The 25,360-nt window shown below is 40.3% G+C and overlaps 1 protein-coding gene across 9 annotated transcripts in view; it reads left to right on the top strand.

Moving 5' to 3' along the window:
- LOC139621274 (adhesion G protein-coupled receptor L3) overlaps positions 1–25,360 on the top strand; it is a 205,386-nt gene that overhangs the window by 58,796 nt on the left and 121,230 nt on the right. For all 9 annotated transcript variants that reach the window (XM_071477567.1, XM_071477568.1, XM_071477570.1 and 6 more), the window contains one exon: positions 17,994–18,207. In XM_071477567.1, coding sequence (XP_071333668.1) covers positions 17,994–18,207 — 214 coding nt within the window. The remainder of the gene's footprint in view (positions 1–17,993; positions 18,208–25,360) is intronic.

Below are 25,360 nucleotides of genomic sequence, written 5' to 3'. Positions count from 1 at the left end.
CCACTGAGGCTTGCACTGTGTTGTTGTGGCTGTGAGATGCCTCTTCAAGCATTGAAAATAAGTGCGCTTCAGATTGGATGGATGTCAGTCATTCATTTGCAGCAGCATAATGCACAGACAGATACAGCACTTCAATGAAGAGTGAATTCTATATGCAGAGGAAGGTGACATTAAATCAAGCAAATAGCCTTCTGTGTTTTATTGAGGGGAAGTAAAGGGATGATTGCGGCTGCATTGTTTCACCTTGGTGAAAGTAAACGGAAACATAGTGGAATGACTGTATGCTTTGTACAGCCAAATTCTTGAGTAAAAGAAAGCAGGCCTTTTATATTATGAAGTGAAGGGTCCAAGTTACAGAGGTGGGCCAAAAGACTTAGGAAAACTTTGTGCAGGGCTATAGATTGTGCACCGGCCCCAACTAGCAACTGACTCCCAACCAATAGCTCATGCTGAGATGCAGCTGAGCAAGGCACTTTTTAAATAATGGTTCCTACTTAGGCAGGTGTCAGGCTCAACTCAAATTTTAAGCACAGTCACATAATTAAGCTATTTTGTGATTACCACAACAGTGTGATGACAAGCTTACATTTGCAGATTAACACCATTTGCAATTATTGTGAATCAAAGTATTAGACAATTTGGAAATTTGACCGGATGACGCCAGTAAAGGAAACAACAGTGAATCACCAAACTATTTGCTATTCATCCTCTGGGGACCGTGAATGTCTGTCCAAGATCTCATGGCAATCCATCCAGTATTTGTTGAGATATTTCAGTCTGGACCAACTGACATTTCCAGCCTCATAGTATGCCTCATTCACACTGGATGAGGCGTGTGCGTATGATTACAGGTTGGAAAATGCGTGCAACATCCCTCAAACTGGAGCTTGAAATGTGGAATGTGTTGCACATGCTGGTGCAATAAATGTCAAGGCGAGGCCACAAAGGTACTAAACAGGCACAGGCAGGAAAACATCCGCTCATGCCCGATGACATTAGTACGTCCCCCGGTGCTCGGTCACTGCACTGGATCTGTGATGGCATCAAAATATGGCATCATATGTGTTGATAAACATAAAGAATGATAAGACGAGATATATATATATATATATATATATATATATATATATAAAAAAAAAGAATTAAGTGTCATTTTTAAGCAAAGGAGGAGCATTTTGTCTTGCAGATACACAGATAAGAATCTAATGATAGAGCAGTTTATTGTTGGCAAAAGGTGCCGTTTAAGTCATTTCGTTACTTGACTTTCAGATGAAAGTTTGATTGCTTTGAAAATGGTTTTCATGATATTCTTAAAAATGCCTCCGGTTTAAAGCTTCAACAGATTTTCTTTTTTTTATTTTTTTTATTTGCCTCTCTTTTTCCTGGGAATGGATTATGATTTTCCCATAAGCCACACTAGGCTTCCTGAAAATAGATAATAGTGTTGCAGTTATGAAAAAAATTACTTCATTTTATACCCTACCCTGAGGGTGGCCTCCACAGCTGTCATTTGGATGCCATTTTATTCCATAGCTCCTTTGTGAATGCTAATTTGTTTTGTGTTTTGTAAAGCAGTTTTAGGAGGTCTCGCTTTGTCAGGACATGTGGCCTTATTTGAATGGAATTGTTGGATTTGAATTCAAAGTGAATAAACTAGGTTTAAAATCCAGTTTTCTTTCTATTCAGTTTCACTTCTCACTTCTATATTACCTCCAGAAACATTTTGTCTGGCATTTGGCATGGAGCTCTGAAATCCCTTTCTCTTTTTATGTTCTTCTATAATGAGTAAAAAATCAATACCTGCTTGATACCGGGAATAAAAAAATGGCCTTTGCTGCCCATGGCATCCGTAGTGACTGCTTGACATTGCCAAATTGCTGTCAGAACTTGCAACCTAGGAGGAATGAATGACAGCGACATTACAAATGGCAGGGTGGGGTTAAATACTTCTGCATGTTTTATAGGTGGCTGCACTGGGACCTGTGTATATCTTCCAAATAAATGAATTAGACTCCCCGTCCACTGAGCCCAGTTGCACGGGCATAATTTGGTAAGCACTGAATGATGCCATTTAAAGTGGACTTGCAGCTGGCCGAATGGTGTTTAATGAGGACAGATATTGACAGCAAGGTCAAGTGGCAGTGGATGTTAGTTTACATTATAGGAGGCATAATGTGCTCGTGCGCATGGGGGCATGTATGTGTTTGTGGTGTCTGGAGGCTGCAGAGAAAATTGCTAAGTAACCCTGCAGACCAGCTCACAGGGCAAAAATGGTGGGCGTGCAATACCACAGGGTGCCCGACACTGCATAGCCGCAGGGGTCAGGCAGTAATTTTGGGGTGTGGGCGGAATGTGAGGAGCAGGAAGGGCAAACAGAAACCACGCAGAGAGACAATGCAGCGACCTATGCTTTAGTCAATTTGTGAAATTAATTACTTTTTCCTTCCAGAGCCACATTGTGAAATCTAAATGCGTGATATACTGAATGCTTTTTATCCTTCACCTGTAAACTAAAGCCAACATGTCCACATACGACACAGAAGACTGGGCAGATTACATGTTACATTGTGCAGTGGTAGACACTACAGTGCCGTATGTTCAGTTCTATCAGCTTTATAATCGTGGGTGAGGGTATGATGGTGGTGTGAGTGAAGCATTGTGAAGCTGTCTGTCCGCCCACCCACATAATGAATTGCTACTGCAGCAGCACATGACTACAATAACTGCCTCGAGGCCATGCTGTATGCATTTTGCTAATTATTCAGATTAGGCTATCCTCATTTAAACATGTTTCTCATAACATGCACTGATATTTAGGTTTTCGTGTGTGTGTGTGTGTGTGTGTGTGTGTGTGTGTCTTCCTCTTCTATAATTCAATATGTATCTACATCTACACAGCCCAAGATCACAACATTTTTAAAAAAAATATTCTGCAACTCTTACGTAACATTTAATGCAATTTGATTCAGCAAAGATGAGGATTTTTCTTTTAACACTGCCAATGCAATGTAAAGATTACCTATTAAATTATATCTATATAGCTTTCTAGCTAGTTCTGTTTCTTTCAATAGCCAGACTTTTGATCGGGTTGGAGTGTTTTTGACATTGTTCGGTGACATTGAGACATACAGAACTTGTATCAATGGAAGCTCTCTGAGAGCCTTTGAATGCCTTCTTCAGCTTATGTAACATGTTGCTGAATGGCCACACAGCAGCAAACAGTGAAGTGCTTTTCCAGTTGCTCCGGCTCAGATACACTGACACGCTCTGTTAATGAAAAAAAAAAAAAATCAAATTAATGGCACCCTGTCGCCAGAACAGGAAAGCAGCCTTGCAAGCTAAGACCATATTCTTTTATTTTCTTTTTTACTTAACAGTAGGAGAACATCTAAACAACTGGCTCTCAGCTTTCACATGTGCATTGTCAGGAAATCTTGATGATAGTCCTGTAGTGTTTGGTGCATGTGGGATTGTCACAGCAGAGGAAAATACAGGTGCCTTCCCGAGTAAGACTCAGAAGACGGGGTAAAGCAGTAGCACCTTTATTTGACCAAAAATTAGAATAATTGAAAAACAAAAGGTCCTTTGACATCTTTTTCTTTCTCATGCAGCACTTGAACTGTCAGGGTGAATTTTAATGTATTCATACAAAAACAAAGATTACCAAAGATCAGAAACTGTTCGCCTCAAACTAGATTTCACCACCGGTGCAGCAGGGCAATTATGGGCAAGATGGTGTGTGACCCTGCTCTCTGCTCCCTCAGTGCTGTCATTGAATAAACCAAGCATGCACAGTGACCAGTGATTTCGCCTCAGCAAATCAATATGAAGTATTGTAAAGTCTGCATTTGGAACAAAGGGGTTGGGGGGTGGTGGTGGTGGTTTGGGGGGGGGGGGGTCAAATGATACTGTGGCGCAGATTAGCCTGTGAGACCTTGAGGATAAGAAAAGAAGGGAGTAAGCGATAGAGAGGTGGTGGTGTGCGGGAGGTGGGGCGATACTGGAGATGGCCTTCAGTATGGCCCAGTGGCCTTGTAGGGGAATTCAATACGGCCATTGACAAAAGAAGGCTTCCATTGTGGAGGAACCGGTCTCCTTTGGGAAGCTGTTCCATTTCCTTATTAATTGTGCTCTCATTAAAATAAAAGGAAGGAGAGAGGGGAATGGATAGCGCAAGAGTAATGGTAGCTCTTCAGTGTGGCCTCCTCATTTGGAAGGATGCCAGGGTCAAGTAGTTTACAGTTCCAGTGCTTTACACAGGATGGAAAATACACTGTAGTGTGTGTTTTTTATGTACTGCACGCATGATACACACACACACACACACACACACACACACACACACACACACACAGTCCCTCCCTTCAGCTTCAGTCTTTTCCGTACAGAAGGACACAAATCTTCCTTACTGCTTACTGCCCCCCTCCACCACCACATCCTCTGCAGATGTAGAGTATTGAGGCTCTGGTGGGTCACAGCTGTCAGCCATGGGAGGAGTCATCAGTTTAGGCCATGGATCACTGATATCCTGACCAAAAACACTCCTTAAAGCAGCCCATGACCCTTTGTTTAAAGGATAATTCTGGTTTATTACAACTTGGGCAAGAAACAATGAGCAGTCAGACGATCGGATCTGTTCTAAACAAGCTAAGCATGTTTATTGAAAGCTCTTTATGTAGACATAAAACCGAAAGTGAGTGCATCCAAAAAGTTTGTAATAATTCCTAATGGCCGAAAAAACTGTGTATCAAAGATGAAACAGGAAGATGGACTTTTATCTGTGATGGATGTTTACACCAGGCACATGGTTCTTGGCTCAATGGATGTTGCCATAATTCTCAATTTCAGCAATGAACTTTATTGTAGAAACTTATTATAACGAAGAGAAATGATGGACTGAACTATGATTGTGTGACCCAAGCTGCAATAAACTTCAACCTTCTTGAAGGAGGTGCAATTCTCAAGGAAGTGTAGAGGTTGTTGGTTCAACATCAGCAGCCAAGATCACCAAATGACAAATAAATGTATTAATATGTATCCTCAACAAAACACAGAAAACACACATGTCTGCCTCTTCAGAAATCTGTCTCTGTTTACTATATTTAATGTTTGGTTCTGTGATTGTTGTTTCCACTTTTACTCATTCCATCTATCCTTCTCCAGTTCCAGTTCTGAATATATTATTTAACTCTGCAAGGTAGTCCTTAAAATAAAGTTAAAGTAGCAATGACTACAGTCTGCAATAATCCAACAACCTTTTTGAGGATGTCTTCCAATAAAAAAACGACTTCACAGGTCGTCTGTGCAAGCAGCTTATTGTGACCCAACCTTCAGTGGTCGTAGTAACTATGACGGGAGCAAAGGAGGAAGTCTGGTGATTTGGTATGCAGTATATACATATATAGTATATAAGTCAGTGTAGGGGGGAGGTCAGGCTGGTTGGATGGATAGATGGGCTAAGAGTCAACATTGTTTCTTTGACCCATAGCCTTACCCTTGTGTTTATTATAGTAAGCATGGCGACAAAGGTCCTGTACCCCTGCTGGTCTTCTCCCGTGGGTCGTATTCAGAAGGTTGGGATAAATTACCTACAGGGTTGTTTAGGTTGCAGGACTTATTGATGAGTTATTAAACAAAATACAGAAGCCAATACATCATAGAAATAAATAAATAAATGTGTTCAATATGGTCTTGGTCTTTTTGCTTTATTTTTCTGCTGTCTTTGTTTTTCTTCTCCCATATGGATCTGCAGCTTGTTACAAGCTTTGTTTATGTCTGATAACGCTCGAGTGGTTAAGATGTGTGTGTGTGTGTGTTTATTGCTTATGTTCAGCCAAACTGTCCAGTTATCTATTGGATTGTTATCCCCCCTATTTTTGACATGAACTGTTCTCAGCTGAGATAGAGAATAGCACAGTGAAGATGTGTTTTTTTGGGAGGTGGGGGTAGAGGGCAGGAGTCATAAGTTTCACAGACATCTCCCTATGCCTGGGACCCTACAAAAGACCAACTGTGTCAAATGAGAAAAATTGCAGGTGCACATTCCCCAGTGGTGCACTCCCTCTTTCCTCCCACTCTCTTCACACATTAACACTTACAAGTGCGCGCACGCACGCACACACACACACACACACACACACACACACACACACACACACACACACACACACCCCAAGTCTCCATGATCACTGCCCCTCATTCGGTGGCGAGAGGAGGGGGGGATTAGAAGGAGATCCTTTTTCACTGTGATAATACACTCCTTTCTCTGCTCCGAGATGGACTGGGAAAAGGGTTGAAACTGGAGAGGCAGAGTGAGCGATGTCATTCCACAGCAGGCAGAAGCATCAAACAATACGACATGCCATTTTTATAGGCCCACTGCAGATGTTTCTCAGCTGCATGTTAGCTCCGTGCATACAATGCTGGGTATTTTGTATTGGGGTCATGGTGAAGGTCACAGGGGCCCGCCATTTAACTGGGAGGTCTGGATTTAACCCCCTGGCGTTCATTTTTTTGTGTTATAAATGAGCCAGATGGGAATACAAGCACATTATACACATTTTGCAGCAGTCAGATCTGTAACTTGCATGTCTTGTTTACATCACTGACTGTAGTGGTTCTACCATACAACCCTTTAAAATGAGGCAATGCAACCCTTTGTGACACATTGCACATGTCAGTGAGATATGAGTAATTTTACCATGGAGTGAATTTCCCATCTGAGATTGTTGATTTTGAATATTTTTCTTGGCTTGAGAGGTGAGACTACTTTTTCTTCTTTTTTATCCCATTGAATTTTAGGACTCACAAGATGAATATCTTGTTACCCTTTGGAATTGTACCTACTCCAAGGTTGGAAACCACTGACATAAAGCATGATGGGAAAAGTAGTGCCAAAACTCCAAACATATGACCTACAAATGTAAACAAGTAGAAAAAAAATTCACTTATTTTAAGCAGACGAAGGCAAATAATTACATACCTTTGACATCGTCTTGTATTTGTGTAACATGGACATTCTCATCTTTTGATTTATATAAAGGGAAAAATTCAAAGTGATTTCGCTTCGAGTACTAGAGCATGTGCCTAAAGATGGCATTTCTGAGATTAAATGTCATACCTAGGTAACACATGTAGTGACTATGTGTTAAGCTTCAATTTAAAGGAGTGGAAACTGAGCCTAGTATTCAAAGGGGTAGACGTCCTGTTGCTGGAACAACTCATGATGACCAGATGACTCTGGTGGTTGCGGGACCATTTAAGATTGATATATATGGTTTAGAGGAAGCAGTCCAGTGCTAAGTAGATGTATGCAGTCACTGAAGCATCTCTATTTCCCAGTAACAGATTTGCCAGATAAATTAGTTGTTTTTCGAGGTGCGAGCCTGTCTCAGTGTGTTATTGTATCACTCATCACGGCTCCACACCTGCTTGTGTTAAACCATGTGTGGCATGTTTTGCCACATTCCTTCCCATTTCATGCCTCCTATGCTTCTTGCCGGGTTCCAATATGCCACATGTTAAGAATTGCAGCCAGATGATTTGATGCATGAGTGCTGCGTGCATGTTGCTTCATACATATTCACCCCTCTTTATCTCCGCACAATAATCCCATATCTGATACCTTTCATTTTGAATACAGGAGAAAAGACAATCAAAGAAAATCATCATAGCCCTGTGCCTCAGATCTAGCGTAGCCACCCAGGCTAATTTCAGCAGTACTGCCTTGATTGCACGCATGTGGAATGAGATTACTTTTCACTCTGTGGGTGGTTGAGGAATCACTTTTTCTTTTTTGACGTTTTTTTTCACAGGTTTTTGTCTCTAACACCATTTTTTAAAATAATTTTTAACTTTCAACTCCTTACAATGTTTTCATCTCACTTTTCCCTTGTTTCCTTTTTTTTTTTTTTACAAATCCACCTTTACAGCAATGTATCTCACGGATTCCCTCTTTCCAGTTTCAACTTCTTGACTTGTGGTATGTCAGTGCTAACCACTTAGCTTAGGCTACATCCACACTACAATGGCGTTTTAAAATGAAAACGATCTCCGTCGACCGCTTTAGCTCTGTATCAGAAACGATCTGCGTCCATGCTACCACATCTGAAAACGCATACATACATGACCATTCACGTATACTGGGCATGTTTGAACTGGTGTAAACAGGAAGCAGATTGTCTACTTTCAGCTGTACTCAGCTGATTAGTTGCAGAAAATACTATGAACGAGTAAAGCAAAGACAGTTGTAGCGTTAACATGCAGAATTTCACGGCACAACAGCTGCTAGCAAGACAACAAGGTCAGTAACACTTGTAATTCATTACTCATTTTGGTTTTACCACATAGTCGAGGCTGATAAGACCCAATCAGGTAACGACTGGGTGTGAGTACATCATCGTTTCCAAAGGTCTCCGTTTTTTGCCCGTCCAGACTACAACACAGCCCCGGAGTTTTCAAACTAAAATAGGGCCTTCAGCATTTCTAAACTGCCCCATTTGGGGCTCAAAAAAAAGATGAGAATGAAAATGAAAATGAGAATGTAGTAGTGTGGACATACCCTCAGACCCTTAGCCACTGAGGGCCCTGTGAAAAAGACTCCCTCTCCTTTAGTAGACCTGTACAGTTGGGGTCCACCAAAATGGCCAGTGGCTTGCACTATCTCTGATGACAGCGATGGTGACGTTGTAGCTCAGGGAGGCGGAAGTGAAACTGTGCAAGCAGGGGGTCTGATTTAAAAATTGTCATCCTTGAACAGTGTCTTGTTTTTTACACGTAGGTGTATGCACCAGCATTCCCTCGGGAGAAACACCCTCCAATCCGATGCATAATGTATTAAAGTGAGCATGTGCACACACAAACACACATGTCGGAATGAACGAACCACAGGGGAGGGAACAAAAGAAGCTGGTTGCAGTTAAGCACTGATACAGATGGCCTTTAATCTGTTGATGCCACCTGGCACATCAGATTGCACCCCCCTTTGAGTTCTTAGAGGATATATGGCACAGCCTTTACCTTTCAGTTATATTTTTCTGGGATTTGATGTGCACATTCATAGTATAGGGATACTAATGCTGTATGTGTGAACACAGGAATGGCTGCAATAACACCTAAGGAAGAGTCTAGTGCTACGCATGCACTGTGTATGAGATGAGAAATGGTTATTTTGGCCATTGCTTGATATTATTAGCCACTTATGTGGCTCCACTGGCACAAATAATTTGAGAAAAGTAATGAAGTAATGTCTGTGTTAACTTATAACAGATGAATATGCATGAATTCACATTTTAATTTTGTCATTTGAGTAATTTTTTGTTCTTCATTATGTAAGTAAACATTCCAGCGCAGAGCTTTAATTTGTATTAATTCATGCTTTTTGCCCCTCAGAGATTACACTGCAGTAAAAAAAAACTACAGTCGTAGAAGTATGAGGAAGAGAATTGGCTTAGGTTTATTTCCAAACACGCTCTGCAGCAGAAAAACAAATCATTGCAAACGTAATTCAGAGTTTGGTCCTTGTGCGAGGATACTTTTGATAAAATGGTATGCAAAAAAGTTCATACAAGGACGATGTGAGAGGTAGCTTCAGTTACCCAGTTTTGTCTTCAAATGGCAAGAAATTGAAAAAGGCTCATCCTCACTTTCCACAACCCCGAATTCCAAACAAGGCCAAGTTTAAAAAAAAAAAAAAAAGGAAATTGCATCTCCAGATTTTATCTAGAAGCAATATACTGCTTTATGTAAATTGTGCCGCTGTCTTTCCTCCTGTTTCTGCTTGTTTCAAGTTAAAAAAAAATATCAGTCTCCAACTAATTTTAATTGTGTGTTCAACTGATGTGGTGTGGAGTCTGGTGTTGGGTTCATTTTCCTGTTGTCAACTGATTGGGGTAATTACACGTAAAGTGCTTTTATACTGTCACCATGATCACCAGACACAAACATCATAATGTGCCTGAGCAAAAAGTCATTACCATTTCATTTGTGACAGGTGGCATGGTGCTAACCTGGTGGCCAGTTCGTGCTGTAGTTCAGCTCTATTTGCTCAAACTGTTGCACTATTAATACAACTATGATAAGTAGAGCCCCAGGGATCCATTCAGACAGAGATACTGCCTGGTTTCATATTCATTACAATGGAATGGGTTTTCTAGATGTTCTTGTCACCAGTTTGTCCTGTATCTCATGTGATAGAGCTTCTTTAATACCGTGGGTTGCTATGGCAATGAATGTAGTGCACTCAAGTGTTCACATAAATGGTTCTTCCTAAAGTTAAGTAAGAGATAAAAAAGCATTTTGTGCACTTGACAGTGTATCGTGGTTGTTTTTTTTTTTTGGTTTGTTTGTTTGTTTTTTACCATTAGAAAAATGTTGATTCATGTTAACCATGGTTACAGACAAACTAGTCAAAAATTACTTTCACAAAAACAAACTGCTAATCACATTTTGAATAATGAATACACATACTTTACATTTACTAACATAGGTGTAATATACTTAAATACAGTTGTGAGGTACTTTACATTTCCAATAATAATGATAATAATAATTCCACTACATTTATGTAAAAACTGTAGTTATTATTTTTGAAGATCAGGATTTTAAGTCCACAGCTGATCATCAGCTTATATGATATATTATGACATATTGATTATGTGTCACAAGGACTTCAACATCTGATAGCTTTTGTACATTTTGCTGGTCATACTTTTATACTTCTACCTGAAGAGCTTTTCATTGAGATATTGTTAATTTTACTTAACTAAAGGGTTGAAACACTTTCTCCACCACACTGCTTTATACAGTATGCACATTTGTTTCGGAGAAAACTTTACTGGAACATTGTAGCAAAGAAAAAAAAAAAAAACGGTTACCTTAATTGGATTTGATGATTTGATCATCATGTCTGTATTAGCAGTTAATATTGATAGTTAAAAAATGGATTTCCTAAAATGATCCCTCAATGGGAGATTGATATAGGTGGTGTTTAAGAACAGTACCTTTGGAAAGGGTTAGGGTTAGGGTTTACTTTGCACTTAAAAAAAAAAAAAAATAAATAATTCCACTACATATATGTAAAAGCTGTATGTACAAAGCTGATCATCAGCTTATAGAATATGATATATCATCACATTGATTCTGTGTCATTCGGACTTCAGCTTCTGATAGCTTTTGTACATTTTGCTGGTCATACCTCAATACTTCTACCTAAAGAGTTTTTCCATTGAGATGTTATTACTTTTACTTAACTAAAGGGTTGAAACACTTTCTCCACCACACTGCTATATACAGTATGTATATATGATTTGGAGAAAATTTACACTAAGCAGGGTTAGGGTTAGGGATAAAGAAGTAAAAAAAAAAAAAAAAATTGTGCTAAACCTGATTGGATTTGATGATTTGCTGATCATGTCTTCATGATAATGTCTTAGTTAATGTTGATAGTTAAATGGATTTCCTAAAATGATCCCTCCATGGGAGACTGATATAGGAGGTATATATTTAAGAACAGTACCTTTGGAAAAAATGTACTTGACAATATCAGATCTACAAAAGTAACACAAATCTGTTCTCGCCAGAATAGCTCCTTCAGGATGTTGCAGAAAGTGAGCCTGTGTTTTTTTAATGTTGATAGATTGGTTCCTTGTATGTCAGCGTTTCTTGTCTGAACACTGAACAGCATCTTGTTTCCTGAGAGGTTCAGATTAGTGAGGTCGCACTGCAGTTTGTCTCAGTTCACAATGCTAAACTAAGCCTGGCTCTTGCCTCCAGTGTGCTGTTAGGCAATTCATCTGATGATGTGTGGTAAAAGAAGAGTGAGGGAAAGACCTCTTTCCCCTTGCACAAGACGAAAATCAGCCTGTTGTTTCTTTTCTTTGACCTCAATTACTACCAGGGCATGTGTTACTATAGGGGCATGTTGAGTCATGCCTGCTCTGGGAGTTGTGTGTGTGTGTGTGTGTCAGTGTGAATCTCCTATGTGTTTATGTGACAGGGACTGTGTTCATTTTAGCCTAGGAGGCACCGTACAGTAGGTGGGGGCCAAGGTGCATTAGTCTTGGCTTAGACGATCCCTTGAGTGATGTCGGCACATGTGGGTGGGTTCAGGAAGGAGGGAGAATGGGCAGTGGGAGGGAGAACGCAATGAAAGGAGAGGAAATAGCAAAACGATGTCAGACATGACGGGACCTGAACAAAGCCCAGCTCGCTGTCAGGAGTCGCTGCCACGGCAGCTGCCAGCTCCACAGACTCACCTTCCGGCTTGGACCATCTGACAAAACGCCGCTTCGCTGATAGAAAGCAGGACATACACACCTCTGCTCTGTTTACACTTCAAGGAAAAGTAGGAAATGAACCAAGTTAGCACCAAAAAAAAAGCTGTATTTTTCAAACAATACAAAAGTTCCAATTAAATTTGCAGAATTTAAAAAAATATACAATTCATCTGCTTTAAAGGCACTAAAGAGAGTCTCAGATTTCTCCATAGCTGGAGTGGATTTGACCTAAGAAACTAATGTTGTAATTTGCACACTGAAGTGGTTTTTAACATAAGACCTTGATGGGGGACTTGCTTCACATTCCCACTTCCCATTTTTTTTTCTTACCACAGCTATGCACTTAATGAATTGAAGTAGTGATTAATTAAATGGAAGTGCTCACTGGATAGAAAGACACTTCACCTCTGTGTTCTGAGTATGTGAATCAAGCCTTTATGGAGTGATGGCAGAGTACTTGTATTTGTTACTTGTGTGTATGCAAACATGAGGTTACTGTCTACTGGAAGTATATCACAGGGAGAAGCTGCTGTGCTCCGCAGATTTCCCTCCATCTAGCAACCAATTTATTAACTTTCACAGTTATTAACTTTCCCTGTGTCAATACATTGTTACAGAAGGGAAGAAAAGGAGCGACACACCGCTACTCTGTAATGATACTGTCTTGTCAGTTTCATCTGGTTGAGGCTGAACCTGGCTTCTCATAAAAAAAAAAAATCCAGATCAAATATTCACCATGTGAGGAGCATGATGGAATAAGGCGCAGGACTTTATTACAGATGCACAGTATCTGGTCCTCCTTCTGAGCTAATTTGTTAACACTGGAGTGCTAATTTCCCCTCCAGGCATCATGGGCAGTTTGACTGGCAGTTAGAAACTCGCCTTTGCATGTTGCCGCCCTGCAAGAAAAACACACATCAGTCTTCCCCCTCTGCTTGAATTTGTAAGTGTGTGGTGTGTTGCCAATTAATGTGTTCAAATGTGTGTCAGTGAAGGCGAGCACAAGCAAAACAAATGGCTCGTTCATTTGCCATGTTGAATGGATATCTGGGTCCTGTCACGATGAGTAATGGTAATTGTGCTTAGCAGCATCATTGGTCAAAGTGTCATAAGCCATCAAGTCGATTTGAGGAGTTTGTCACGATCGTTCCTGTGGTGGCTCATGAATTCATCATTACAGAGGTGCTCTCTGTCATCCACCTGCACGTTTCAGTAAAATGGCTTATTTAGGCTCACCTTTAAAGCTGGGAAACGTTCTCAAAAGTTGTCTGACCACCTTGGCAATGTAAAGAAGAGTGATTGCACCGATTTGGACTTCCTTAAATTCTTCTCATGCAGCACAAACGTTGTTTTATTGATGCTGTTCTCTTAAACGCTCGATCTGCAGAGTTCTTTGACAGTTCAGTTCCTGGATAATTTTGCACTCTGTGTAGAAGCCTTTGAGATTTCGCTTGCCTTAGGCCATGTGTAAACGTAATTTACTTGGGAGAACAATTTGCCTGAACTGTTTCTCACTTCAAGATAAATAATCCCTCATGCATTATTGAAGACACTGTACTTTTTTTTTTTTTTTTTTGCCCAAGTCACAATTGCGATTTCTTCCCCTCGTTGCAAAGTGCCTTTTTTTTTTTTTCCATCCCCAGAATATGTCATTTGTTGCAAACTAGGAAGTGGGTGTGACAGGCTCCCATTGGTCTAATCAAATAACGGTATCCAGATTCATGTGCTAATTAATCACTAGCTCTGGGGGCCGTACCCATCCAGTGACCCTCGGTAGAAAAAGAGACATTTGATCTGTTGAATCAGCTCCAGTGCCTTCTCCTCCACTCTCTTCCATCTATCAACCATTACTTCAGTGAAGTAATGGAAGATAGATGGAAGAGAAAATTTTTCTCCTTTTCTCCTTTGTCAGACTCTGTCTATAATTGAAGAGAGCATTAGTATTTATTGGGAAATTATCTGCTATGTCTGAGCTTCAGTTGAAGCCTGAACATGATCTAAAACTATGTGTCTGTTGTTGAGAGTTGCCACATGTCCCCTACATCTGTTAATCCAAGTGATGGAGGCTCATTTGGTCGGGCTCATTGTAATTGTGTGTGGTGGTTGACCTTAACACGTTCTCTCTGACACATTTTCTTGGGAGATGAAATGAAATACAAGCCCCCCAAGGCCCCTGTTTTGTTACTAATGATGACTTTTAAATGCCACTGTTACTCTGCTCTATATACACTTAGATGCCCGCTGGTTCGGAGAAGGTAATGGGTCTGAGCTGCAAGAGCAAGCTCTGCTTTTAAACATTAAAATTTCTTCCTTATTGCTCAGTATCACTATTAACAAACCCACAATTAAAACTCCAAAGCATTTCCCCCCTCAGAGCGATTTTTAAAAGCTCTGCGGGGGAGCGACATTTTCCAAATGACCATTTTTCTCTCTGACCTTTCTGTTGCCCTTTTTGTTGAGTAATTGCGTTTTTTGAAATATTCATTTGTGAATTATGTCATTTGCAAGCATCATCATTAAAAACAGTGCTCTGTGGTGTGAAAGTAATGGAAGTCTCCAGCATGACCCTTGCAGCTTGCTTTCCCCAAACTACTACTACTTTATTTTCCCCCATATTCAGCAGTGTACTTGTCAGAAGAATTATCCAGGGAGAATCTGCAGTGGAGAAAAAAGAGATACGCAGTGCATATAAATACTTCTCTAAAGTATTAGAGAGGGAGGATGTGAGATGAAGTGAATAGAGGGAACTTAGATAAGAGGATGGACTTTCAACAAGAGTATTTCGATTTTCGATAGCTCTGTCAATGACGTGTGCAGGTAGGCAGCGATACGTGCGAGTGGGACAGGATGCTGTCTCTGGCACCCGAGGAATATGAGCCCTATCAATCACCGCCTCCGGGCACAAATGTAATTACACTAAAGTTGTTGACTAGCCGGGTAATCCGAGACATCACTGGCATGCATTAGGGGATTGGGGGTGCCCATGTTGACAGCGTTGTGCTCGCCACTCTGGTGTTTTTTTTAAATGCTTCTTTTGGGAATGTAAAATTGAGCCTTTCTCAATACAGTGTTTAAGGGAATTATTGTAGGCTGTTTGATTTTATAGAAAATCATATAGACTTAATTAATCAATTTCAGAATAGTAGGCTGTATTAAGGTTCTGTTTAATAGGGATTTTTGTGTTGTTTCTACATTTTAGGTGGCAAAAAGAAAATCCACATAAAAAAGCACAAGAATCAATCAACAAAGACAAGATTGGTCTTTTTCATTCAGACTCTACTACTCTTTTGTCATTTATTGAAATGCACCTGGCTAGGTGAACTTACGTTGTCCCTTTTCTTTGCTGTTGTCAGTTTCAAAGAAGTTTGGTGTGATCCAGACCAGTACTTTTCAGGGGGCGGAATTAATCTTCCCATTAAGAGGAAGATAATTGATGGCTTTCATCACCAAATTGAATACAATTATTCCAGTCTGTGATGTTTCAATGGCAAGAGCGCTTTACTGTGTTGGGGTTTGAATGATTTATGAGACAGAATGAAATGACACGATGACAGGGGGCTTCTTTTGTTGTTTCACCTCAATGTGTGGATTTGTGTTTTCTCTTATGTGTTTTTTTTTTTCTTTTTTGTTAATTTTCAGGTAAAGATTCCAAGTGGTAGCTGTCATTCGTAAAAATGTAAATGGCATAATATACCCTCACGAAAATGCAGTGTAATGACTACCTATGCCACCTGTGCCTACCCATTACATGTTCCATGTGTACTAATTTCCTTTGTGCTTTTTTGTAAGGATATAAATTGACAAGCTGTACCTGCAGGGGGTTCTTTTTTTCTACTAGTGCAGAGTCTAGTATATAGTAACTTGTGTAAAAGTGTGAAACATAGGTTCAAGACCTAAGAACTAAGAAAATACCAACTCACTGTCACATAGGACTGGGCACTTTGCTGAAACTGACCATTGCAACTTAAACCGTTATTAACTATGATTTTTTTCTGTTTTGCCTACTTGGTGGCAGCACAAGAAGCAACACTAGCAAAACTGTGGCTTATTTACAAGCCCGACAGACATATAAACCAAATTATCATTCATTTGAATTTGCATTTCTTGCCATCAGTCGAATGTTCACTCTCCTTTTAACTCTGTTTTGCTCTCCACCAAATCTTGAGGGGAAATATCCAGCACTTCAGCAGCTAAATGCTATGCTAAGTTCACCAGCTGTTTGCTAACTTTTATTGTGTGCTGTTGCATGCTGGGCATGTATATGGTTGGTTCTAAGATTTTTTTTTGTTGGAAACAAAGCTGAGAAGAGCAGCGAAAATTAATTTAAACAATAAAGTTGTGGCCTGTAAAACCGAAACAATGAGCTGAAAGATGCTAAAACGCTCCACAGATTTGAGGGGACCACTAGAGTCGACAGTTTCTTGACATTGGAGAAATCTCCATCTCCATCTTCATTCCATCATGAAGATCATGTGATATGACTGAAAGCTCCAGAACTATAACTAAATGGACCTTGTGGTGAGACTGTTTTGTCAGTCACTGTTTCCAATAAACTCTTAAGATAAAACATGTTCTATCTGCTGTTCAGTGAAACAAATTGATGAGACCCAAAGTCTTGTGCGCAAATGTGACGATGAATCAAGATATTGATTTCAGGTGTTATGCCCTCGCCTTGTTTTCACATGTGGAAACACTCTGTGCCTTTTTTCTTTTTTTCTCTCTCTCACTTGGTCTGTCTGCCCTGATGAATGCCTGTGCTGCATGTCGTCTAGTGGTGGCTGGTGCAGCTCTGACACTTGTCTGAAAGGATGTTTATAAAAATCTATAACTGCCACAGTCCTCCCACAGTCACTCAGGCCAATGTTTACGTATCTTGCTCATTTTTTATTCTCGCTGTAAACACAGAACTCCTCCAGTCTGTTGCTGTGCACGTGGCTGGTGGTGCGCGGGTTTTGAGCCTCCGCAGACGTGCGTGGGCGTGCGTGCGCCTGTGTCAAGGAGAGGGAAAACAGCAACCTCCAGACCGCCGCCACTTGGTCCCACTAGCCCTCCTGGCCATTTTGGCTCTGCAATAGACAGCAGATTTTTGCCAAACAGACTCTCAGCTTTGGCTCGAGGCAACAAGCACCTTTTGACCCTCTGCCTCCTGCCCGCGTGGAGCTTAAGTGAAATGCACCATGTCACCTTAAAATACAATGAATGGAGCAGCTCTTATGATTTATAGATTCTAGTCTGGAGAGAAATTGTAACAATTTACTTTTCTCTTCATTTCTCTCTGTTTCTAATTTCTCAGCTGAATGCCCATGTAATGAATGTTTATTTTCTCACAGCCAAATGCAAACACCATGTCTATTTCCTTATGTTTGATTTGTGTCAATCTCTCAGTCTCTTTTTCCACAACTCCTGGCCTCTCAAGGGCCCCTGTGGTATTGCTCATCCTCCCACTCCAAACAACCAGCATCCCAACCGCCCACACTCTCTAGACCAGGGTGGATAACCTCTTCTCATATGTCTCAGAGTCAGACCTTTTGATTGCAGGTCCTCCCATCTGTTCTTGTATTTTCCTGCAGGAATATACTGTTTAAAAAAATAAATAAATTCTGACCCAACCCCAACTCTAGGATGAAGTTATTTTCATACTTAAGTGTAGAGATCTTCAGTAGAAAAGGAATAAATCAAAATAACTAATGCTTAATACATTTTTTTTTTCCTTTGCAGCCTTCAGTCGAGCACCCATCCCCATGGCAGTGGTGAGGAGGGAGCTGTCGTGCGAGAGTTATCCCATCGAACTGCGCTGCCCGGGCACCGACGTCATCATGATCGAGAGCGCCAACTATGGTCGCACCGATGATAAGATCTGTGACGCCGACCCAGCACAGATGGAGAATACAAGGTGTTATCTGCCCGACGCATACAAGATCATGTCGCAAAGGTAAGGACAAGACAAGACATTTGTACTTTAATATACCGTGCTTTAAGCACATGGCTGACAATATATTCTCTGCAGTTTGTACTGTAAATGTACCACTTTAACTCTTTCCTATTTAGACATTTCAAAGCTCTATTAGTGGTGACACTAAATGATAGTAATAACATGGAGTTATTTGGTCTTCCATTAAGAATAATGGAATATGAATATTTGCTGGTATGAATGTGCACACACAGCGAAACTCACAGTCACACTCAAAAGCAAAATTTGCCTTATGCTGTTAAGTAATTGAGTCAAGTAGCTGTGTTTGTTTAAAAAAAAAAAAAAAAACATTATCAAAGTGTCTTCAAGTTAATGAAAGATGCTGTAATTCATACCTGAGGTCTGCTGAGGCGGAATGAAATTTGCTTCTCCTTGAGACATGTTTTCTTTATGAAATAACTATTGATTTCACTCACTTCCCAGAAGATGGAAATGTAATGGCTTTATGGAAAACACGGTATTAAGATTTTTAAAAAGTCGACCACACAGTCTCTCAGTGATCTCTCTTTTGCTATAAATATGAGGATTGGCAGATGAAATGTAAAAAACATAGGTTTATGTTAATAAAGTCACTTGTGGTTCCTCTGGGTAGCTGTTTGGTTTACATCCGTAACATATCTCTTATACGGATTAATTGGGTCAAGAACCTGAGTGAGCAAGGAACACCTTCAAACATAAACCTCATCACCACCTGGCTGCCAGTTTATACCGACCGTAAATTTCCTCTGACACAAATCAATATTCATTTGAAATAATATGAATACAATAACAGTTGTTTGTGAAAATAGAAATGTGCTCGATGAGCCTTGTTTTCAGAGTTATGACCCTGATGCGCAGAAACCAGGGCATGGAGACCTATTTGTTGAGGTAGATGGACTGTAGTCTTTCTATGCTTTGGTGTTTGCTGTGCAATTGATTGCTAACATTAAGAAAATATACCCATAAGTTTCGAGATTTTAAACCAAGTAGACTGAATTCAAGAAAATATACAGCTCAAGGCAAGTGCGGAGTGAATATATAGTATGTATAGTCCAGCTTAAGTCTTTTTTGACAGTCTTTTGTTGACATATTGCGGCACTTAGAGGACAATGAAGACTCCTCTAGTAGATATCATTGTAAATACAATTTTTCTTGCCTTTGAGGTCAAAACACCCTTGAACAGACAGAAGGAATAGACTTTATCTAAATTGCTCCTCTGTGTTAACGTTTGTCTACCTCTTTTTATTTCCAAAGCTTAACATATGTCCACTTCTTTTTATTTCCAAAGCTTTAGCTCCACATTGGACTTTCCAGAATACTAATGGACCTTTGGACTTTATCAAACAATTGCTCTTGGCTTTTTAGTTTGGTACCATAGGGTTCAGATAATCAGCTGTGTGAAAAGCAGCTGATGGTAAAAAGAGGTAGTTTGAAACATGTTGTCAGATAATTGATGCACCCTGTAGCTCCCTTGTTCTCCAGCCGCCCACTCAGACTAAAAATCCCTGCAGGAATGATTCAGTGGGTCTGCTTCTGTCAAGAACACAAAACTAACATAAAGTACCAGGGAAAAGCGTGTCTTATTAGCATCTTGTTGCTACCAAGGCTTTTCACTGATGCTAAAAGGTAACTACAACCCAATTCAGAGCCAGAGCACTTTGTCTTGTGAGAGGAAGTTGCTAAGTGGATGGAAGGTGTGGGTGATATGAATTGAGAATGGGTTGGGAGGGGAGGGTGCCAGGAGGATTCAGTGATACTTGTGGCTGTAGCAACGCGGCCACACATTATCATGCGGAGGTTAGCACAACAAACGAACGCCACCCCTGACTATTTCATTGTTGAGCTGTCAGAGCCGTTGCTAGGTAAGCTCATTAGGGTTATAAAGAAAATGAGAGCAAAACAGAAACAAGCTATTTGAGCAAAGACAGTCTTAAAAGACTTGTGATGAGGCAGAGGTCGCGCTCAAGATTTAGCTAAACATGCATCGGGATAATTTAATTTGTGAATGAACTGAAAAACATCTCATGTTAATATGTCTGACTTATTTCAGTGTTTCTTTCTTGTTTTTAAATGACAATGAACTTGCTTTGATCAGATTTGTACTCTGTAAACCAATCTTGTTAGCACAAGATTTTGTAATTATTTAATTTATCACACACAGAAACGCATTTCTTTTATTCAGTAGCTTGTCTGCTTCGTAATCTCCAATGAGTTGATCTCAGCAGTGATACAACTGCGCTCTTTCATTAATATTTGAGCTAGATTTTCCTTTCTCCCCCTCATCATGCATGCACACGATAGCTCAATCACTGGAAAACAACCCAAACAATGTAAATTATGTGATTAAAGCATTTACATTGTTTGCAGTAACCTGATTTCCCCAATAATTGTGGCTTCCAGGAGTTGTGTGATTGCTCAGCTAATGTCAGTCTGGAATGTGTTGTAGGCTACAGAAAACAAAAGGAGTGGTGGTGTTGGTGGGGAATTAACATAAATAGTCTGGCAGCGCTAGCTAGTAATACTAGCCATGGCACTGTTTGTGTATAGAAATTATAACTATAAATTGCCCAGTATCAGTTTTTTCATAGAAAAACAAAACAGCATTTCTGTACAATAATTTCTTCAAACTTCTTTTCCGACATATATACAAATACTATTATATTTGGCTTAAGTTAGCATTCACCATTATTATCAGTCCAGTCAGGCTCTAACAGAGACACTGGTTTCTGGTGAATGTCTTGTATGGGTAGATTCTTCATCTGATCTGGTTGTGTTACAATTTGAGCCGGCCAGAGTGATGCAATCTGCAAGGCATCTTGCAAATGTTAATGATGTTTGATATGCATTGGACTCACTCAAGTTGTACTTGTGGCTCTCAGGAACAGCGGGAATCAACATCCTCACAGCAGGCTGATGACCAGCTGGGAAACATATTAAACTATTTTCTCTTCCTTGTGACTTAATTGGCGTCAAAATTTTAAAGTTATAGTTTGACTGATCTCTGATGGAGAATTTATTTATTTCCTGTTGGTATAAAATGGTAAATTATGTTGATTTCTTGTATTTTACGGGCTAAAACTACATTAAGCATGGAGTATGGAATTGAGTTCAAGCAATTATTCTAATCTAATTTCAGTCTTAATTTGACAAAAATTAAGTTGTTAAGGTGTAATAATCCGAGCATTACCGTAATCTGGTTAATATCTAATTAGCATGCTTGTGAGTGCACTGATAGTATTTGACTCTTGTGGGACTCTGGCCTTTTTTTGTTTTTCCTCTAGCCTGTGCACCACCTGCCTCTCCTGCGGGCACCAGTTAAGTCGTGGTGACTGGCAAGCGTGGTAGTTAGCATTCACATCCCGTCTGAAGATGAGCCAAGCTGCTGCTGGCTTAGTCTGTATGCCAGGTTCACATCCATCACCAGCAAATGCCCAGCTATGTCACCGGCTCTCGCGAGCTGTCAATACACATTTAGGCAGCTCAATCCCCCACCTCCCCCAGCCACTAAGAGCACTCCATTGATATTCAGCTATCAAACCAGAGCACTACCTGTTCCAGTTTAGCCCACTTATAAAGGTTGTAGCCGGGCTACTTGGACAAGGTGTTTGGTTCCATTACAGACTTTTAAGTAAGAACGTTGTATGCACCTTGTATGTGAGTAATAGCATACCACTGCGCTTGTGAGTGCTGTATTGCATCCCAAAATGACCGTTGTCTCGCACCATGCTGTTACAGGGTGAAATGAATGGGTCTCTTTCATTAGCCATTCCTCCCTTTTGTGCTGTCAACATCCCGGCTGTGAAGAATCTACAGCCTCTGGATAAATATTGTCATGCACAGGTGGTGCTGTGCTACAAGGTAGATTTAGGGTTAATGATGCTCTAGCTGAAACATGCTACCAAAGATTAATTTAGTACAATTTGAGGCCATTTGCTAGTGTATGGTGCATTCAGAAGGTATTCACCACTTCACTTTTTTCATATTTTGTTGTTAAGTTACAGTCTTATGCTAGTATTATTTAAATTAGTTTTTTCCCCACATCAATCTACACTCAATACGCCATAATGAGTGTTCCTAGAGCTGTCTGCTCCTTTCCAAACCGAGCAATCAGGGGAGAAGGGCCTTGGTAAGGGAGATGAAGCCAATGGTCACTCTGTCTGGGCTCCAGAGAGATGGGAGAAACAGGAGGCCGACCATCACTGCAGCACTCCACCAATCTGGACTTAATGGCGTAGTGGCCAGACGGAAGCCTCTCCTCAGTGAAGGACACATGAAAGCAGCTTGGAGTTCGCAAAAAAACACCTAAAGGACTCTCAGACTGTGAGGAAGAAGATCTCTCTGGTCTAATGAAACCAAGACTGAATAGTTTGGCCTCAATTCTAAGAATCATGTCTGAAGGAAACCAGGCACTGCTCATCACCTGCAGAAGGTTCACCTTCCATCAGAACCCTAGACCCTAAGCAGCCAAGACAACACAGGAGTGGCTTCAGGATAATTTTGTAAATGTCCTTGAGTGGCCCAGCCAGAGCCCTGACTTGCACCTAATCAAACATCTCTGGAGAGACCTTGAAATGGCTGTCTACTGTTGGTCCCATTCCAACCTGACAGAAATTGAAAGAAGAGAAGAGCAGAGAAGAATGTTAGACAATCCCCAGATCCAGGTGTGCAAAGCTTGTTGTGTCACACCCAGGAAGACTTGAGGCTGTAATCACTGAGGGGTCTGAATACCTTCTGAATGCACTGTACACTGTACACACATCTACACTAGATGTGATTTTTGTAATCATTGCACTTCCCTTGTGGGATATTTTTGGAGTGTATTGTTTGGGGAACTGAGGCGTCTGTTGAATCTGCCACTCTCCAACACATGTACAGATCTAGTTCCACTTCCCACTGTGTGAAATCGCTGGAGAGGCTGGACACTTGTGCTATCAAAACAACAGTGACCCTTTTCTCATCAGAGCCCCTTTTGTCTCTCTCTTCCCTCTTTTTTTGTGCTCCCCTTTTTCCTTTCCCAATGGCGGTGTGGCCTTCACGGCCAGTAATTACAGGCTATATCAAAGCTATATATCACCTTATATCACAGGAGACCTCAGCAGGCACCTTAAGGGACAGCTGATAGCATTGTGTCAGGCCTGTGCATGACCCCTGAAGGAGAAAAGCAGGTCAGGAAGGAGCACATACACATCCAAACACACATACACATTCTTGTCCCTGCCTGTCCAGGCTCTCCTCTTGGTCTTTTGTATCAATTTAATTTTGTTTCTACAGTCTCTCCGGGATTCTTTGCACTGCTGTGTCATCAAACTTGTCATTTCAAGGAACAAAGACGAACAAAAGATATTTTTGTCTTCTAGTATTTTGTGTTCATGCACATGACACTAATGGCTAAGGTTAATAGGCATAACAGCTTGATGAGTCTCATGAGGAAGATAAAACTAAGCGCATGCCACCTGTGATTTGAACCTGATGGCCCTGTGACAGCTGACATTCGACAGCCTTCCTGTTAATGACATTTATGTATAAAACAAATGCGTCCAGGCCATTATTTACTTCATCGCACTTAAGCTGGAATGCACGAGACAAATGACTCTACTCCCGTTGAAAGAAAACATGTGCTGACAGAGGGACAGGAATGATTGAGGGATAAGGAGGGAATGGCAGATGGGAGGATCCTTTCTCCTTTGCAGATGATCTCTCCCATACGTTCCACTTCTCATTATCCTTGGCTTTTGACCTTATTTCAGAGTTGAAGGATTTGTTGAGATGTTTGTTTGAGCAAGGGAGAAGGATTAGCTGAAGAATCCCCTATGGTTCTTTGCCCATCTTCATTTAAATCCCCTCATCCCAAGCAGGATGTCAGTGGCATAGGTTTTTTGGGAAGAAAAGGAAAAATCTGAGGTCAGTGAAATGACCAGTTACGAAAAATACTAATTTGTGGAAAATGAGGGGAAGTTACCCTTTTTTTTAGTTATGAAAGTAGCAATTCATTTCCCTTTTAACATAATGGAACAAACTGATATAAATGATTCAAGCTAACTGGTTATCATATACAGAATATGCAAAACAAAGATATGGTTCTTGTAATTCCAAACATCTTAAACCACAAGCATGTGCCTACCTGTTCTCACATGCCCACAGCTCTAAAGGGGGGCTAGGTGTGTATGAGAACATGACCATCTGCTCCATTCTCTCCCTCATATTGTCTTGTTTTTTAGTGCTTAAAATACATATAAAATACAAAAATACAAATAATACATAGTTTTATCTTGGCCTGTTTTAAATGGTTGCTAAATCAAAGAAAATATAAAAGAACAAAACAATGTACTGACAGGTTATCACAAATGATTTCATAGTATGTCACCATAAAAATGCATCTGGCTGTTTGCATATACTTAAATGTGTTATAACAATGGTTGCTGTTATTTATTAATTATTTTTCATGAAAGACAAAAAAAATGATATGACATGGTTTTACACCATGAGTTCTTTTGATCATAAGGCATATAACTCAAAAACAGTTGTATAATGTCTTCCGCCACTCTGGTGGGTGCTTTTTAAAGTTCAATAAAGAAAAAACTGCCGTGGTAACCCTGATGACATCACTAAGACATCATCAGGGTTATCTCATCTTGGGCTGAGATTTTTTTTTTTAAAAGAAAGCCTGTATTAATAAACCGAAAGTCAGAATATACGGTCGCTTGTGACCATTTCTTAAGTGACTCTCCCATCTGCAATGCTAAATCGCTGATCTTAACACCTACAGGGAATTTCATTACATCTAGCAAAAAACATTAATTTGAACTCAAGGATGAAGTGATTATAATTTGATGGTCAAAGGTCACTTTGACATCATTTTGGCCACAACGCAAGAATTTATGTGCCAATTATGACACAATTTAAAACTGATGTCTAATAAGATAAAATTAAGACATTTTATATCCAAAAGGTCAAAGGTCAATTTCATTGACATGACATCATAATGTTCTGCAAAAACGCTTCTGGACATTGTTTAATGCTTTAATGCAGGAACAGAAGCGGAGACTGTGACCATATTTCCTGCGACTTGACTGGTTGGCGGAGGTGTACAACCTAACCCTAGGCGCTAATTCTAGCTTCTTGATTCATTTATTAT

Source organism: Trachinotus anak, unplaced genomic scaffold (genome assembly GCF_046630095.1).
Source record: "Trachinotus anak isolate AG129_WGS33_773 ecotype Australia unplaced genomic scaffold, CSIRO_AGI_Tana_v1 ptg000005l, whole genome shotgun sequence".
NCBI classification, from domain to species: Eukaryota; Metazoa; Chordata; class Actinopteri; order Carangiformes; family Carangidae; genus Trachinotus; species Trachinotus anak.
This window is presented reverse-complemented; position numbering and strand designations above follow the sequence as displayed.